The sequence below is a fragment of the Sphaeramia orbicularis genome, chromosome 15, assembly GCF_902148855.1.
Source record: "Sphaeramia orbicularis chromosome 15, fSphaOr1.1, whole genome shotgun sequence".
NCBI lineage: Eukaryota > Metazoa > Chordata > Actinopteri > Kurtiformes > Apogonidae > Sphaeramia > Sphaeramia orbicularis.
The window spans coordinates 4,858,056-4,874,568 of NC_043971.1; the positions used below are offsets into that span (position 1 = coordinate 4,858,056).

The window sequence follows — 16,513 nt, forward strand, 5'->3', positions numbered from 1 at the left end:
ACGAGGCTTTTTTTTTTTTTTTTACCTGGTTAGATAAAGGATCTATATAAGTGATATAAGTATGTAAGTAAGTAGTTATAATAATAATAATATGCAATAGGAAAACTAAACTAATGACAACATACAATAGCCAACATGTTAGAATGACTCTGTGTCTGTGCTTACGTTCTTTACTAGGTTTACTTCTTGGTGCTCCTGTTGCCAAACACCGTGACGCTGACTAATCTGACTGTGGACGTAACAGCCATAGGTCACATGTGGGTTATGAAAGAATCACTGCTTCGCCTCATAATCAACAGTGGACCTGTTGTCTGAAACGTCTTGAAAAGCCCATGGTGCAGAACACTAATCTGTAAAAAGCCTCCACTGAGTCTGAAGGGAAACTCTGACCGCACTACAACAGTGGATTTAAAGTAGTTTACAGTAGATTTCATTTATTTTACAGTACATTTTATTTATTTCCTGTATTTTTCAGTGACATTTCAGAATGTCCCCGACCCTGAGGACGGTGTTCCACCTCTGTGCGTTCAGCTGGTACGCTTTTGTGGTTCAAAGTATGGCTGCGAAGGATGGAGAGGAGCTGCCCAAAGGAATCTTTGTTTATGGAGGACCGTGGAAGTATCTGACATTCCTGAACCTGGTGAGTCTGTTTTCTACATGTCAGAGTCGACTTTTATTTTACACATTACACTTACTGTTACACAGTAGTGTCTGAGGGTCCAGATTTTTTTTTTTTAATCAATTCTGGTTTTATATTTACAGTATAATTTATTATGTATTGTGTGTTTGCTTTTGTGTTCAATATCTATCTATCTATCTATCTATCTATCTATCTATCTATCTATCTATCTATCTATCTATCTATCTATCTATCTATCTATCTATCTATCTATCTATCTATCTATCTATCTATCTATCTATCTATCTATCTATCTATCTATCTATCTATCTATCTATCTATCTATCTATCTATCTATTTCTTCTTATTTTAACCCATAAAAACCCAAACACCAAAATCATCTACTGATCTAAAATGTTTAATAACTTCTGAACCACTAAACTTATCAACATTTTGAAATATTTCACATAAAATACAGTTCTTCATCTTTTCATGGTCATCAGATATGACCCATTTGGACCTTCAGAGGCTCTGTAGTTACCATGGAAACACCATCATCTTCTACCACATTGATTCACCAGTAAAACCCATGGAGTTGGATCAATGACAGTGGATGGACACACTGGGTTTATGATCAGTTAATGAGAGATTTGCTGATGAAGTCACTTTTTCTTCAGTTTTAACAGAATAACCTTTGGATTTACTCTGAGCTTTTATGAACATCTACATGATCAGTGAATTAAACATAGGAAAATACCTGATTTTCACTGAAAAAATGCAAAATTGCAGAATATAATATTATAATTAATGGTGATAAATTGCATAAAGGTTAAACAAAGACAAATTCATGTAGGAGCTGTCACAGAAGTACCACTGGGTCTCTAAATTCAGATTGAGTGGTGCATTTTCAAATCCCTGTATATATATATATATATATATATATATATATACACATACACACATATTTGGAGGAAGGTCAGTATAATATAATATCTGCTTGTGGTGTTGCAGCTGCTGCAGATGGCGTTCTTCGGCCTGGCTGCAGTGAATGATCTTCAACCGGGGAAGACGTGTGGGAGTTCCCTGAACAGATGGAAAGACCGTCTGTTTGCTGTTTTCGCCTTCCCAGTGGGCATGGTGAGGAGCTTCACCACTGGCTCTTTTGTGATCGCTAAATACTTCATGTATTCTGGATTAAACTTGTGTTTTTTCGTCTTGTGTAGTTTGTCGTTGTGCTCTTCTGGTCCATCTTCGCCTACGACAGAGAGTTGGTCTACCCGGCATCTATCGACGCTTTCTTCCCTCCTTGGATGAACCACGCCATGGTCTGTCAACATGCATTTTACATTTGGGTGCTTCTATGAAACAGGGTTTATTTTGGTATCTGGTACTTTTTCAGCTTTTTAGACCCAATAATACAGTGATTTTCAACCTCGGTGTTGGGACGTTGGGTCGCCTGGAATTCAAATGGGGTCACCTGAAATTTCTAGTAATTGATAAAAAAATTAAAACTTATGAATAAAAATTTACATTATATAGCCTAAATGTTGCCTAAAATTAACGTTTATTTGCAACATATTATAGCAAACTATTACACGATCAAAAACAAATTAATTTTAGCAAAAAAAAAGTCTCTGTTTTGAATGTCTGGGGTCGACAGAAATTTGTAATAATTTATTTTTAAAAATTAAATAATTAAAACTTACTAATAAAAATTTACATTATATAGCCTAAATGTTGTCTAAAATTAACATTTATTTGCAACATAGTATAGCAAACTATTACATGATCAAAGAAAAATTAATTTTAGCCCCCAAAAAAGTCTCTGTTTTGAATGTCTGGGGTCGACAGAAATGTGTGATGTTAAACTGGGGTCAGGAGCCAAAAAAGGTCTGGAACCACTGCAATAATAAAAGGGAAATCTAGACATATTTAGCCTCAGGATGGACCTAATGATGACCTCAGATAAATGCAAAAAAAAAATTATACTCTTGCTCTGAGCCATCCCATGATTAATGCATTTTTAATAAAATATTGGGGCCAAAAATAGGACCAAAATTAGGACATGAAAACCTATCTAGGCGTCAGTGCATTAGATCTGAAAACATGGCTGTAAATGGTCTTATATAGCACGTTAAATAAGACACAGTGTTAAATGTGTCGATCCTAGTGGTTTTTCTAATCCATACGTGGGTTTTTCATCAATCTCAGTCTCAATCCAGGTTTTGTATGTAACTCATTGTGTCCACTGGTGTTACATACAGAACCTGCCCAGTTAAACGCATATAAATTGCGAATGATTTTGTAACAGTAGTCATTTCTGTGAAACACTCTGCCGTGAATAATTAGTTCAATTCCCAGAATGTACCTGAGATATTAAGGAAAAAAAATAGTAGTGTGTAATTTTCGTGTCCTTTTGACTGTTACATGCAGATTTTTTGTATCAAAAATAATGTAAAATACTATAAAAATCTGTTTTATCTGAAATATAGTTTCTCTTTCATCTCAGTAGGTATTTATTTTTAAAATAGACCCAAAGTGCTTCCAAACTTGCTTCATAACATTAGTCTACATCTGGTTTGAATTTTTAGCCCCTCTGTCCTGTTTTTAGGACCAGTTTCATAAAAGCACCCTTATATTTACAGATATACAGGAGATACAGTCCTACAGTAAATAACATGACAAAAACAAACAAACAAAAGAAATAGATAAAGGATTGTTGTAAAGAAACACAACAAATACCTGGTTTGGGAGGAGGAGGGATCACTTATAAATAGTCATGTTGGGTAATTGCATTGTTGACTAAACCTTCATATTAGGGTCAGGAAAATGTGGCTGTTTGTGGTGACATAAGATTGAACCAGTTGTGGAATAATGAGGAAAACACCAGGTTTATGGAACAGGGTGAGATTTTTATAAGGCAGGGGTGGCAAACATGTGGGCCGTGGCCCAAAACTGGCCCAACAAAGGTTCCAGTCTGGGCCCATGGGATGAATTTGTGAAGAGTAAAGATTAGTTTCAGTTTGTTTTAGATAGTTTTAGTTAGTTTTAGTTAGTTTGTGAAAAACAAAAATTAGTTTCAGTTAGTTTCAGTTAGTTTTAGTTAGTTTGTGAAAAACAAAAATTAGTTTCAGTTAGTTTTAGTTAGTTTGTGAAAAACAAAAAAATAGTTTCAGTTACTTTTAGTTAGCGTGTGAAAAACAAAAAATTAGTTTCAGTTAGTTTTAGTTAGTTTGTGAAGAGCAAAAATTTGTTTCAGTTTGTTTCGGGTTCCACATACTACAGAAGAGGATTAGGGCCACTGGAAAAAAAAAAAAAATTAAGGTTCATTATACATTTTTCATTATTGTTCTGAGAAAAAAGTCAGAATTCTGAAAATAAATAAATACGTACATTTTGACATTCAGGGATAGTGTCATTTTTGCTTTATGGCATACAGGAGGGGTACAGCAGGCTGATATGATGATGGATTTCAATAACTTTTTACACATCTGAGGGGTTCCAGAGGAAGACATTTCAGTACTAAATGAGCAAAAGGAAGGGAAACCGATATCAGTGGCTTTTTCTTCAAATTTATGCACACAAGTGTTGAAACATAACATTCAGTCACCTTTTGCTCGTTTGAGAAAAAAGTCAAAATTTTGTGATTAAAGTCAGAATTCTGAATTTTCCTCAGAATTCTGACTTTTTTCTCACAGTAATAATAAATATTTATATATATTGGCCCTTAATTTATTTGTTATCCAAAAGTATAATTCAGTGTTTCCTCTGGACAGAAATATGCATCAAGAGTTATGATAGATCAATGTTTTTATTAATTCTTCTACAGTTAGAAACACTTTTCAAAGTCTATGTTAATATTATTTTGTACAGCTCTTACACTTCACATCTTTTATGCAGTTTTTTCTTGCAACATCTTTTTTAAAAATTGTTTTTATTTTGCATCTTTTGTGTCATTTTCATCTTGATCCAAAAATCCCAAACTGTAGGAAGTAGTCTGAACAGACCGAATGAATGGTTTATTTATAATCATTACAGTTATGGGAGCTGCCGTGTTGCTTCTGTGATGATCTACATAAAAACTACGAAACACCTTTGGCTCTAATGGGGGATTTCAGGTGTTTATGGCCACCGTCTGCGAGGTCTGGGGCTATAAAGTTTAATACAGTCTGTAACTTCACCACTAGAGTTCACTGAATATTAACCCATAAAGACCCAGAGCTGCTTTTATGTCAGTTCCCAAATGAATTTTTCTCTATATTAAACCTTTCTTAAGTGATTTATCAGTATTTATTATAATATTAACCTCTGTTTTACATTTTTTCACTGAAAATCAGGTATTTTCCTATTTTTGATTTACTGATCATGTTGATGTTCATTAAAACTCAGGTTAAAGTTGAAGGTTATTCTATCAAAAACAGAGAAAATGGAAGAAAAAGCGACTTTTTTGGCAAAATATATCATTAATTGAACATAAACCCAGCGTGTCCATCCACTGTCATTGATCCAACTCCGTGGGTTTTACTGGTGAATCAATGTTGTAGAAGATAACGGTGTTTCCATGGTAACTACGGAGCCTCTGAACATCCAAATGGGTCATATCTGATGACCATGAAAAGATGAAGAACTGTACTTTACACCCATTACTGACATGTATTGATAGGATCAGTAGATGCTTTTGTTCAGTGGTTGATGTTTGGGACTTTATGAGTTTAAACACTGAACCTTTAAAAGTGTTCTGTCTTAAATCCTTCCTTAAATCCAGTTGTTTCTGTTTCTTCAGCACACATTCGTCCTTCCCGTTCTACTTGGAGAAGTCTTGGTACAACCTCACATTTATCCCAACATTAAACACGCTTTGACAGCGCTGGGCGTCGTGGGTTTGTCATATTTATCCTGGTAAGGCTTACTTCCTTTTCTTCTCTTTTACTCATCTTTTACTGGCTTTTTTATGCTGTGTTTTTGTATTTAATGTGTTTTATACCTGAGATGTTGTATCTCAGTGGGATAAACAAAGGTTAAATAAAGAGTAAGTGAACAATCTATGTATTAAGGAATGTAAATCATTACTTTAATAAGAAATAAATTTATAGATTTAGCTGAATTAATCCTTTTGTGCATAGTGGTCACTACAGTGGACAGCTTTTCTACAGCTGTTCTCTTGTATATTCATGGATTTTGTTGTTCTTTTTGTTGTTTTTTTGTTTTTGTTTTTTCTTTACACATATCTTTATTAAAGTTTTAAGACACTACATATCTTTTCTGACATGAATTGGTAACATTATGTAGATCTCTCCTGAGGATAAACCCCCAGAATCACAAGCCTTCCCCACAGTTTTCACACAATTTATCAGTAAATACATGTTTCTGTGCGTCAAAAATTAAACGTGTGGTGTCCAGCGGAGTGGATATTTTTGCAACTTCATGAAAAGATTCATAAGAATTTTTTTGTCATTATTACTTTTTTAATGTATTTTTATTTTTTGGGTTTTTTAAAATTATTTTTATTTTATTTATTTATTTTTTATTTATTTTTCAGAAGAAAATTTTCTATCACATTGTTTTTTTCATGCCTAAAGAGGAATAAAAACACTCAGGAAAAATTTTTGATTAAGGTTCTCATAATTCGTGCATGAAAGGGTTAATCACTAGAGTTGCACGAATGCATCTCATTTTAATCCCTTTTTTTTGTTTTTAGCTCTTCTAAATTCAAAGGTTATATCAAAATGTAGAAAACTGGAGGAAAAGCAAAATATAGTACAGTGCAAAAGTTTTAATACCTTTATCTTTGTTGTTTTCGCTGGATTTAAGTGATCGTACATATTCATTCCTCATCTTTTTTTCACATACCGCAACAAAATACAGTAAAAACATGCATAGTTAAAAGACATTCAAAAAATTGAACTAAATGTCTTGTAAAAGTTAAAGTCTCCATTTATTGTGACCTCTGACCCCATGACAAGAAGCAACACAAACAATTAAAAACATCTGACATGTGTTGAATGAAACCTGGAATAAAACATGAGAATATTAACACTACCAGTTATGGGTCCCATGACAGCATGACCGTTGTGGACTCTACATAAATTGACTATCTTCTCAATTTCTCAATCTGTCGGACGGGTGACGGGGGGGTTATGTACCTGGGGGTGCAGTACATACACAACGTCACATACGATACTGTGAAAACGAAACTTAACATTCTGTCAACATTCGCCTCCCGACTTCTACACCTCTCTTATGCAGCAGATCGTGCCCAAAATTTCCACAACTTCTATACCCACTGGGCCCCCTCCACTGCTCTATGGGCCCCCCTCAACTACTGGGCCCCATAAATTTGTCATGCTTACCCCCCCGCCCCCCCTTATTGGCGTCCCAGCCTGTTAATAAATGTTTTGTGTATTTGTAATTGTAATGTAAGTTGTAACGCACATGTGTAAATGATAAACTGAGGCAGAATATGGGTAAAATTGCACTTTATTTTCCTTAAGACATTTCAGGTTATTTGTGTTATTCAGATTTTTTGTATACATAAACATTTTCTTCATATAATTTTACTTTTTTTCACTGTTATTATTTTACTTGAGATCATCTTGGGCTGAAAGTGGCCCTTGAACTAAAATGAATTTGAAAGTCCTGTTCTAAACAATTGTATGGGCTGTTTTTAGGAGAAAAGTTAGTTTTAAAAATGACTAATTAATAGAATCCGAACCTGCATTTTTAACAGTTTGTTTGATTTTTTTAGCTTCATCTTAATTTTAGTTATAAACAATTGTATCTACTGTTTTTAAGTGAAAAGTTATAATAAAAAAAAGGACTAATTAAGAATCTGAACCTGCATTTTTAACACTTTGTTTGATTTTTTTTTGCTTTATTTTAGATTTAGTTCTAAACAATTGTATCTGCTGTTTTTAAGAGAAAAGTTATAATAAAAAAAGACTAATTAATTGAATCCGAACCTGCATTTTTAACAGTTTGTTTGATTTTTTAGCTTCATCTCAGTTTTAGTTCTAAATAATTGTATCGGCTGTTTTTAAGAGAAAAGTTATAGTAAAAAAAAGACTAATTAATAGAATCTGAACTTGTATTTTTAACAGCTTGCTTGATTTTTTTTTAGCTTCGTCTTAGCTTTAGTTCTAAACAATTGTATCGACTGTTTTTAGGAAAAAAGTTATTTTTAAAAATGACTAATTAATAGAATCCGAACCTGCATTTTTAACAGTTTGTTTGATTTTTTAGCTTCATCTTAGCTTTAGTTCTAAACAATTGTATCTGCTGTTTTTAAGAGAAATGTCATAATACAAAAATAATACAAATTAATTTAATCTGAACCTGTATTTTTAACAGTTCTTTGGATTTTTAGCCTCATCTTAGCTGTAGTTCATATAAATGTGCTGTAGTTTTATTCGATTGTGCCTAAACTTTACTAATGTGTCTTGGATCTTTACTGTAACTCGTTGAAACTCGTCCTGAGCGTCTGTTCTGTTCATTCACCTCCAGTCAGCCTCAGGCCTAAAACTGTAAAACCTCCTGTAATCGTCTGCACTCACACTCTGAAAACATGAACAGAATGTACGCATAGAGGGTGATATATTTGAAGTACACGTCCGTTACAGTTTGTGTTGTTGCAGTTATGAGGGGAATGTGTCCGATGGTGAACGTTTGTACAAGAAAAACCCGTTCTCTGAGCACACGCTGAACCGATGGACGCGCTGATACTGACTGTTTGTGTCCCTTCCTGCAGGATCATATGGGTTTACATGTCGGTGGGCATTTGGGTTTACCCCCTCCTCGGACACTTCAGCTCTGCAGGTCTGATGGGCTTTTTCTTCTTTAACATGTCAGTGGTGACTTTACTCTACGTCTTAGGAGACAAACTCAACAGCCACGTATGGGGTGAGAAACATTTACAAAAAAAAGCATGTCAAAACCTGTAAATGTGTCTCTAATCTCCCTCTTTTCTTCTTCTTCTTCCTTTTCTTATTGCAGGTAAAGACATGAGTGAAACAACAGTAAAAGTAAAATGATCCTCAGATTCTTAAAGGAGTGACTGACATACAAACATATCCTCTTTTTCATATAAATGTTACAGTAATAAAAGTGTTTTTAAGTAAATTAAATTAAATCAACACTAATAAAGAAAGATCCATTCACATCAGTGTGGTCCTCCTGTGCATATTTTCACATTTTGTTTTTTTTTTTCTGAGTTAACATTTAATAAATGTATTAAATGATGTTCTTCATAAAATTAATGAGGGGATTTGGAGCAGAAGGGGATAAATGGATTGAACATTTTTCTAGATGCTCATAAAACCCATCCTTCAAAATAACTAATAAAATGAACAACAATGAAAACAAAAAAACAGCAATATGATGAACCAAAAAGAAAATCAATAAAATGAACATAAATGAAGAAAAAAGTCAATAAAAAAGCAGAAATTAACAAAAATCCAAGAGAAAATGAAAAAATAATTAACAAAATAAAATAAAAATGTAAAGAAAGCAAGAAAAATCTACAAAATTAACAGAAATTAACAAAAAAAGAAGAGAAAATAAGAAAAATAATTAACAAAATAAACAAAAGAATGCCAAAAAATTAAGTAAAAAAAATAAAAAATAAAATGAACATAAATGAAGAAAAAAAAGTCAATAAAATAACAACAAAAAATGAGCCAAAAATAATTAACAAAATGAGCAAAAAATGCAAAGAAAATAAACAAAATTAACAGAAATTAACAAAAAAAGAAGAGAAAATGAGCAAAATAATTAACCAAATTAACAAAAAATGCAAAAAAAAAAAAAACAAAAAAAAAAAAACCATCAACAAAATTAAAGGAAATTAACACAAAACAAATCTATAAAATGAAGAAGTTGAATGAAAACCGGTCAGATCTTGAAGGTAGAGCTGTACATTCGTGATTCTGTCATTTTCTGCATTATTAAATCATTCACTTCCACTTCTTTTCCGACCGATGCAGTCACATGTTCCAGACATAAAGTCTCTCCAAAGTCATGTTTAACCTCGACACTGAGGATCATTTTCCATCCGTCATGACATAAATGAACAACTTGACTTGATGCTGAACAGCCTCGATCTGACGTCAAAAAACAACTGTTTTGTTTTTGGGGTTTTTTTTCCAATAACTTGTGTGAATTCATCTGTTGAAGAACTTCATGCTCCGTGTAAATCCCTGTAGCCTTTCAGATGGTGGAGGTAGTTTGGATCCGCATCGACTAAACCCACCGAAAGGATCCGAGCCAGAAGGTGAACGTCTTCTTCACTCAGATCCTTCTGTTGGACACAAAACAAACACCTCATATCAGCTAATAGTATGTAACATTTTGAGTTAATATGTAGCTGAATCATTAATCATTTCTGCTCCTGCAAATAAGAGGAATAAGTAAATTCAAGTCAAAATGAACTAAATAATGAAGAAAATAAACAAAAAAAATCAATACAACATAAAGAAAAAGGAACAAAAAAAATTGAGAGAACGAACAAAAATAGGAAAATCGACTAAATGAACAAAATAAACAACCATGAGTACAAAAAGAAGTAAAAAATAATCAAGACAATGAACAAAAACTCAACGATAACAGAAAAAAATAAAATAATGAAATTAACAAAAATTAACAAAATAATCAATGCGAACAAAAAGAAGCAAAAATTATCAAGAAAATGAACAAAAATGAACAAAAACTCAACTATATGAACAGAAAGAAGTAAAAAGTAATCAAGAAAATTAAGAAAAATGAACAAAAAATTGACTATATGAACAACAAAAAAGCTAAATAATAAAATGAAAAACGAACAACATAATCAACTACTTGAACAAAAAGAAGCAAAAAATAATCAATAAAATTAACTAAAACAAAAACTCAACTATGTGAACAAAAAGAAGCAAAAATGATCAAAAAAATTAAGAAAAATAAACAAAATAATCAACTATATGAACAAAAACAACCAAAAATAACCAACAAAATAAACAAAAAAAGCACAAAAAATTATTACAATAAACAAAAGGTTGTTTTTTGTTAAACCTTATATTTAGGTCATGACTGTTTTTCCTTTTTCTTACGTACCATCTTCCCGTTGGTAGACGACTCCAGCAACTGTGACTTATGAGGTTTATTCACCTGTTGGAGATTAAAACAAAGACAAAAGTCCCATTTTATTTCCTGCTTCCTCTCATTTGGATAGTTTCCGTAACATGTGGGTTTTTTTCCATTGTGACTCTAAGATTCATCTCCTTAAATAAAGCAGTAAAAGTCTACATTCATACGATAATGGAGGAAGTCTGGTCATTTCTTTGAGTAAAAGGAGCAGAAATAAATAAATAAACTAGATTTACATTCTACATTTGTCTCTTAAACTCCATCAGCTGGTCTCATGTCCACATGTCTGACCACTGTTGTTAAAGTTCAGTGACATACTTTGGGAAATATGTCTTTGGAACATGAGTAAAGCTGTTTCCATCAAACTCAAAACGGTCCGTTTGCTCAGGTTTTATATTCTATTGTGACTTAAACATGGGTTAATGAGATGTGCCAATCATTATATTCAGTTTTTATTTACACAAGGGCTGTATTCATCTCCATCAAACACCATATTGTCTTGTTGCTATAAATGTCCTTCATGTTTGTTTGAGATCAATGTGATGCAAAACCTTTAAAAACCCTGAACTTTCATGTTGTATGTCATGATTTTATCTTCATCCTCCAGCTGATGGAATAAAGGTTATATAACACCAGACAAAAAGATAAAAAAAACAAAAACTAAAAATGACTCTAGGACATTACGTAATACTTCAGTTTATGCATTAAAGTATTTACTAATTAAAATAATTATATTATTGATAATTTTTCCAAAGCTAATCTGTAGTATTTCTTGAATAAGAACCATAAAATTAAGACTATTTTACCTTGTTATATATCATTAATTTGCTCATATTTGTATTGCATACAATTTTATATATTGTATATATTTACACATGTTTGTATTTTATTGTGTTGTTTATTAGTTGCATAGTGTGCTGTCGCTGGCAGAGACCGCCTGCTATTTCAATTATTCTATTCTATTCTATTCTATTCTATTCTATTCTATTCTAGTCTAGTCTATTCTAGTCTAGTCTAGTCTAGTCCAGTCTAGTCTAGTCTATTCTAGTCTAGTCTAGTCTAGTCTATTCTGTTCTAATTCTGCTCTGTTCTGTTCTAATTGTATTCTATTGTATTGTGTTCTATTCTAGTCTATTCTAATCTATTCTACTTACTGAGTTATCATGTGCTAACCCATTATTTTACAGACACTTGTAGTATTTCTATATAAAATACCATTTTTAGATGATACAGTGACTCCATGTCAACAACAACAACAACAACAACAACAGTCCAGATTTAATCCATAGTGAGAACAGGACAGAGGACAAAATTCAGATTTCAGGTAAATTACATCTAATGACACAAAAACACGTTTGGCTGCTAATATTTAGAGAGCCCAACATGGAAAATCTAATATATATCTCATATTTATTTGAATACGTTTCATATTGAGGTGTTTTGGTTTTTCTTTTTGTTTGTTTTTTTTCCTCTCTCTGACTCAGAACATCCAACATCCAACACTGTCGGTTCTTACACATGATCATTTAACAGGTGAGCAGTGACTCATTTATAACTACAAACCAATGACTAATCACATGTTGATGAAATGTAAATAACCTCCCTAAAATACCAAAAAAATCAAGATCAAAGTACCTGAATCCACCCTGATGTAATATGTACTATAGTTTTCTTACTATAATGAAAAGTATAATTTAAGGACCTACTACTACTACTAAAGTCAATGTTTCAGTATCTAATATTTTAGGTCCAATGTCCAAGAAGCTCATCTTAATTATATTTAATACAACACTAACAGCTTCTTTCCTCTCATTTGAAAGTTTATGTTCAGAACTAAAAAAAAAACAAAAACAAACAACAAATCATTGTGGAGAGCATAAAAAATGGTTTCAGTCCATCAATTTTCATTTTAATCTTTTTGGATGTTGTTAATATCTGAACTTCTTGGTCTTTTCTTAATGTCTGTAAAAAAAAAAATAAATAAATAAAAAATACAAAAAGCTGGCATGTAGCTGCTCAGATGTGACAGATTTGATGTCTTTCTTTATCATATCTAAAACAAACTGAATGAGAACAATTATAGAGTTTTTGGAAACTTCCAAAATATTGATCTGAATACGGATTTTTTATTTACAAGAACCCAGAACCATTTCTTTTTGTATCTTCCTAAGACTCAGACATGGATTTAATGGTGCAAAATGACCAAAAAGATGTCAATTTATGTATTTTTTTTGTTGAAAACTATGCAATTCTCTGTCAAAAACAAGCTCCAAACCTCTACCGGTGCTCATAGGTTTTCTACAAACTGAGGGAAAACACTGGCGAGACTTTAAACTAAAAGTGCAATACAACAGATCGATAAATAAATAAATAAATAAATGCATCAGAAAGAAAAGCTACTATTAAAATTAGTGTTAATGCTAGAATCTGAATAACTAAGTAAATGTACTTGTAATTCATGCAGTGGAATAAAATGTACAGTATTAGCCTCTAAAAGCAAAGTACAACTCCGAAATTATTATTTTTGATTATTATTTATGTTTTAATTGTAATTGTGTGTTTTTCAGTTTTGTAAAGCACTGTGAACTGCCCTGGGTATGAATTGTGCTATACAAATAAATCGGCCTTGCCTTACCTGAAATACTTGTTACTTGTACTGCAGTAAAAGTACACATATGTGGATATTTCACTGTGAGATGTGTGGGTTTTTTTACAAATAAAACCGACATAAAAAACAGAAAACATCTCTTACCTGTTTAAGTCCTTTAGTAAAAACCATTATAATGATGAGAAGGCCCACGGTGATCTGAGCAGAACAAACTCCAATCAGTTATTTACCTTTTACACTGAATTCAAATGACAAAAAATGAACAATAAAGGAGCGTTTACTTACAGCCACTAAGTCCAACATGTGTCCTGTGTGGTCCTCGTCCTCCTTGTGCTGTGATTTGTAACTGATGTGAGTCAAATATAAGAAAAAGCTGCATAAGTAACGACAGGAAAAACACCCCAGAAAAACCTGCAGGACAGGACCGGTGGCATTTCATACCTGGATGATGGCAAAGGGACACATGAGTTCGCAAAGTTACGCAAAGCAGTGCGTAAAACGGCCTGTTGTTGACTGACAGTTTCCAATTTAACATAAGTGTCTGCTGGAAATAGCACCATGCATGTCACACCCAAAAAATCTGTGAAATCATATGAATAACAGGGTTTTCCCAGGTTTCAGGAGTATGTGTGTGTGTGTGTGTGTGGGGGGGGGGGGGGGGGGGACTTTCTCAAACTTAGGCTTGGATCCAAAATGAGTCAGAGTTCTTGCTGTTTTTTTGTTTTGTTGGCAGAAATAAATATAGAGCAATAATATTTTAACATGAGTTCATTTTCCTAATTAAAGCAAAAGAGGAGTGAGTCAAACAGGGTGACGTAAAAGAAGCAATAAATTAAAAATGACCTAAGAATCCGAAAATTATGCAAAAAAGACTCATAGAGGAATCAATAAAAGTGGATGTATTCCATTTATGATGTATTTTCTGATGATGAAACACTGAATTAGGCTTTTGGTCTCGAGCTGAAAAAGTCTGAACTGTCATTTGTGGATGTAACCACTTCTTGGACTCGACACCTCAACCATTTTGAGACCAACTAAAATAAAATAAAATAAATAAATGAGCGTGGAGAGCATAAAAACAGTTGAAGTCGTGGGCAAGTTCTATTTTTAACCTTTTATTTAGTGTTATTTATTTCATATCTGCTGCTTTTAACAAATTTTTGCACAAAAATGCTAAAATATTGACATGGAGCTGCTGAAATGTGATAAACTTGATGTCTTTCTCTGCCATATCTGATAGATACTGAATGAAAATGGGTTTGGTGTTTTTGAAAATGGAAAAAATATTGATCTGAATACTGTTTGAAAAATGCTGCAACAGCTTTTAGTAATTTGTTTACATCCAGACATGGACATGATGGTCCAAAATGAGTAAAAATTGTATGATTATATGTATTTTTCCTGAAACTTGTTTTTTTTCCTTCAGCAAAAACAATGAAAATGGGTTTGGCAATATTCAGTCATTCATTTTCTGAGCCTGCTTTATCCTCACTAGGGTCATGGGGGTCGCTTGGAGCCTATCCCAGCTACTTAGGGGCGAAGGTGGGGTACACCCTGGGCATTTTGCCAGTTCATCGCAGGGCTAACGGGGTTTGGCAAAATTCAAATCTTTAAAAATTATTTATCTGAATAATCCTTTTTTTTTTTTTGAATCAACAGAAAGCTAGAATCACAGCTTTGAGCAGTTTGTTTACATTCAGACATGGAAATGATGGTCCAAAATGACAACAAATGCTGTGACTGTACATATTTCTTCTTGAAAAATGTAAAATTTTCTCATAAAAACAACCTCCAAACCTTTCTCTGTGCTCTTAACTTTTCGAGAAACTGAAGGAAAACACATTAAAAGAGTCTACAACACTATTAAATATTCATGAAAAAAGTAAATTTGAAGTGTTTATTTTCACTGGACTTGAATGAAATGGGTAATAACTTTATCCTACAATAGTTAAAACACTAACAGTCTTGATAAGTGAAGTCAAGGTGACATAACAGCCCATTAAAACTTCCACTTTCCTTTATTTACCAACTGAACTCATAATGTAGGATCATCTACACGTGTGTGGGCGGGGCCATGTCTATGTGTTCATTTATACAGCATGTGCACATATGGAGCTGCAGAGACGCGCATGCGCAGGTCCGCTCGATCTAGAACATTTTGGATGGTTCGCGACATTTCTTGACGTGCATCAAGTGGGTTTTAATATAGAAGCAGCAGCTTTTCCGGTTTGGTGAATTTGTCTTCAAAATAAAAGCACACATATCAATGAAAATACCAACAGAGTACCACTGTTAAGATATTTAAATATAAGTAAAAACAAAAAATACTACATAAATCTACTTGTACTTCCTGAAAGTATTCATCAGCTAAATGTAATTAAAGCGTGAAAATAATCCCTTTTGACTTTTCCTGCTGTTTCTTGTATATTAGATTGTTTACATTTTTAAGGTTGAACTTATTTCCAGTACTTCATATAATGTTGGTGATTTATAGCAACATGATGTTTACAGTATCTACAGCAGACCCTCATTTAGCTTCTGTATTCTTAAAGTCATTTAAAAATAGGGGTATGAGTAAATGTATAGAAACTGATCACAAGTCCTGCTTACAACATATTTGAGCTATTACGTTTGAGGTGTTTATAGAATGTTTTTAAAGGAAATAATACATGCATTTCCACAAGCAAAACACAAAAGATTACAGAACAGTTCATCCTGAATTTATGTGTGCAGACTCAGCAGGATAAATAAAAAAATATTGATATTTTCAACTAATTCAGAGTACCTGAAAGCCTGTATTTTAAATGGTGTACCACTGCCTGAATTGGGTGTTTTTGTTCAAAAACTGACACAGACAAAGGATAAACTGGTACATCACAGTTCACGACAGCACAGGAAATAATGTTAAAACTTCAGTAGTATAACCTACTACTAGAATAGTGGTCTAAACTGGCTCTTTACTGGGAAATGATAATAATAAAGTGCTCTTGAAGATGATAAAAACAGCACAATTTAATATTGTAATAAAATAATAACAATAATAATAATAATAATAATAATAATAATAATAATAATAATAATAATAATAATAATTTGTAGTAGTTTTAGTAACTTTGAAGTACATTTTGCAGTGAATGCTTGTATAATTTTGACAGTTTGGGTTCAGATAT

General features: G+C 32.7%; 1 protein-coding gene across 4 annotated transcripts in view; it reads left to right on the forward strand.

Annotated features, from left to right (window-relative positions):
* Positions 1-8,777, forward strand: part of LOC115434360 (androgen-dependent TFPI-regulating protein) — a 16,738-nt gene extending 7,961 nt beyond the window's left edge. Inside the window, exons 1-7 of one of the 4 annotated variants that reach the window (XM_030156276.1) lie at positions 299-413; positions 487-640; positions 1,631-1,756; positions 1,843-1,944; positions 5,403-5,518; positions 8,364-8,515; positions 8,609-8,777. In XM_030156276.1, coding sequence (XP_030012136.1) covers positions 488-640; positions 1,631-1,756; positions 1,843-1,944; positions 5,403-5,518; positions 8,364-8,515; positions 8,609-8,646 — 687 coding nt within the window. In that variant the 5' untranslated portion in view covers positions 299-413; position 487 and the 3' untranslated portion in view covers positions 8,647-8,777. Of the gene's footprint in view, positions 1-298; positions 641-1,630; positions 1,757-1,842; positions 1,945-5,402; positions 5,519-8,363; positions 8,516-8,608 lie in introns of those variants that run through there. The other 3 variants (XM_030156277.1, XM_030156278.1, XM_030156275.1) reach the window with 3 other exon arrangements.
* The last annotated feature ends 7,736 nt before the right edge of the window (positions 8,778-16,513 follow it).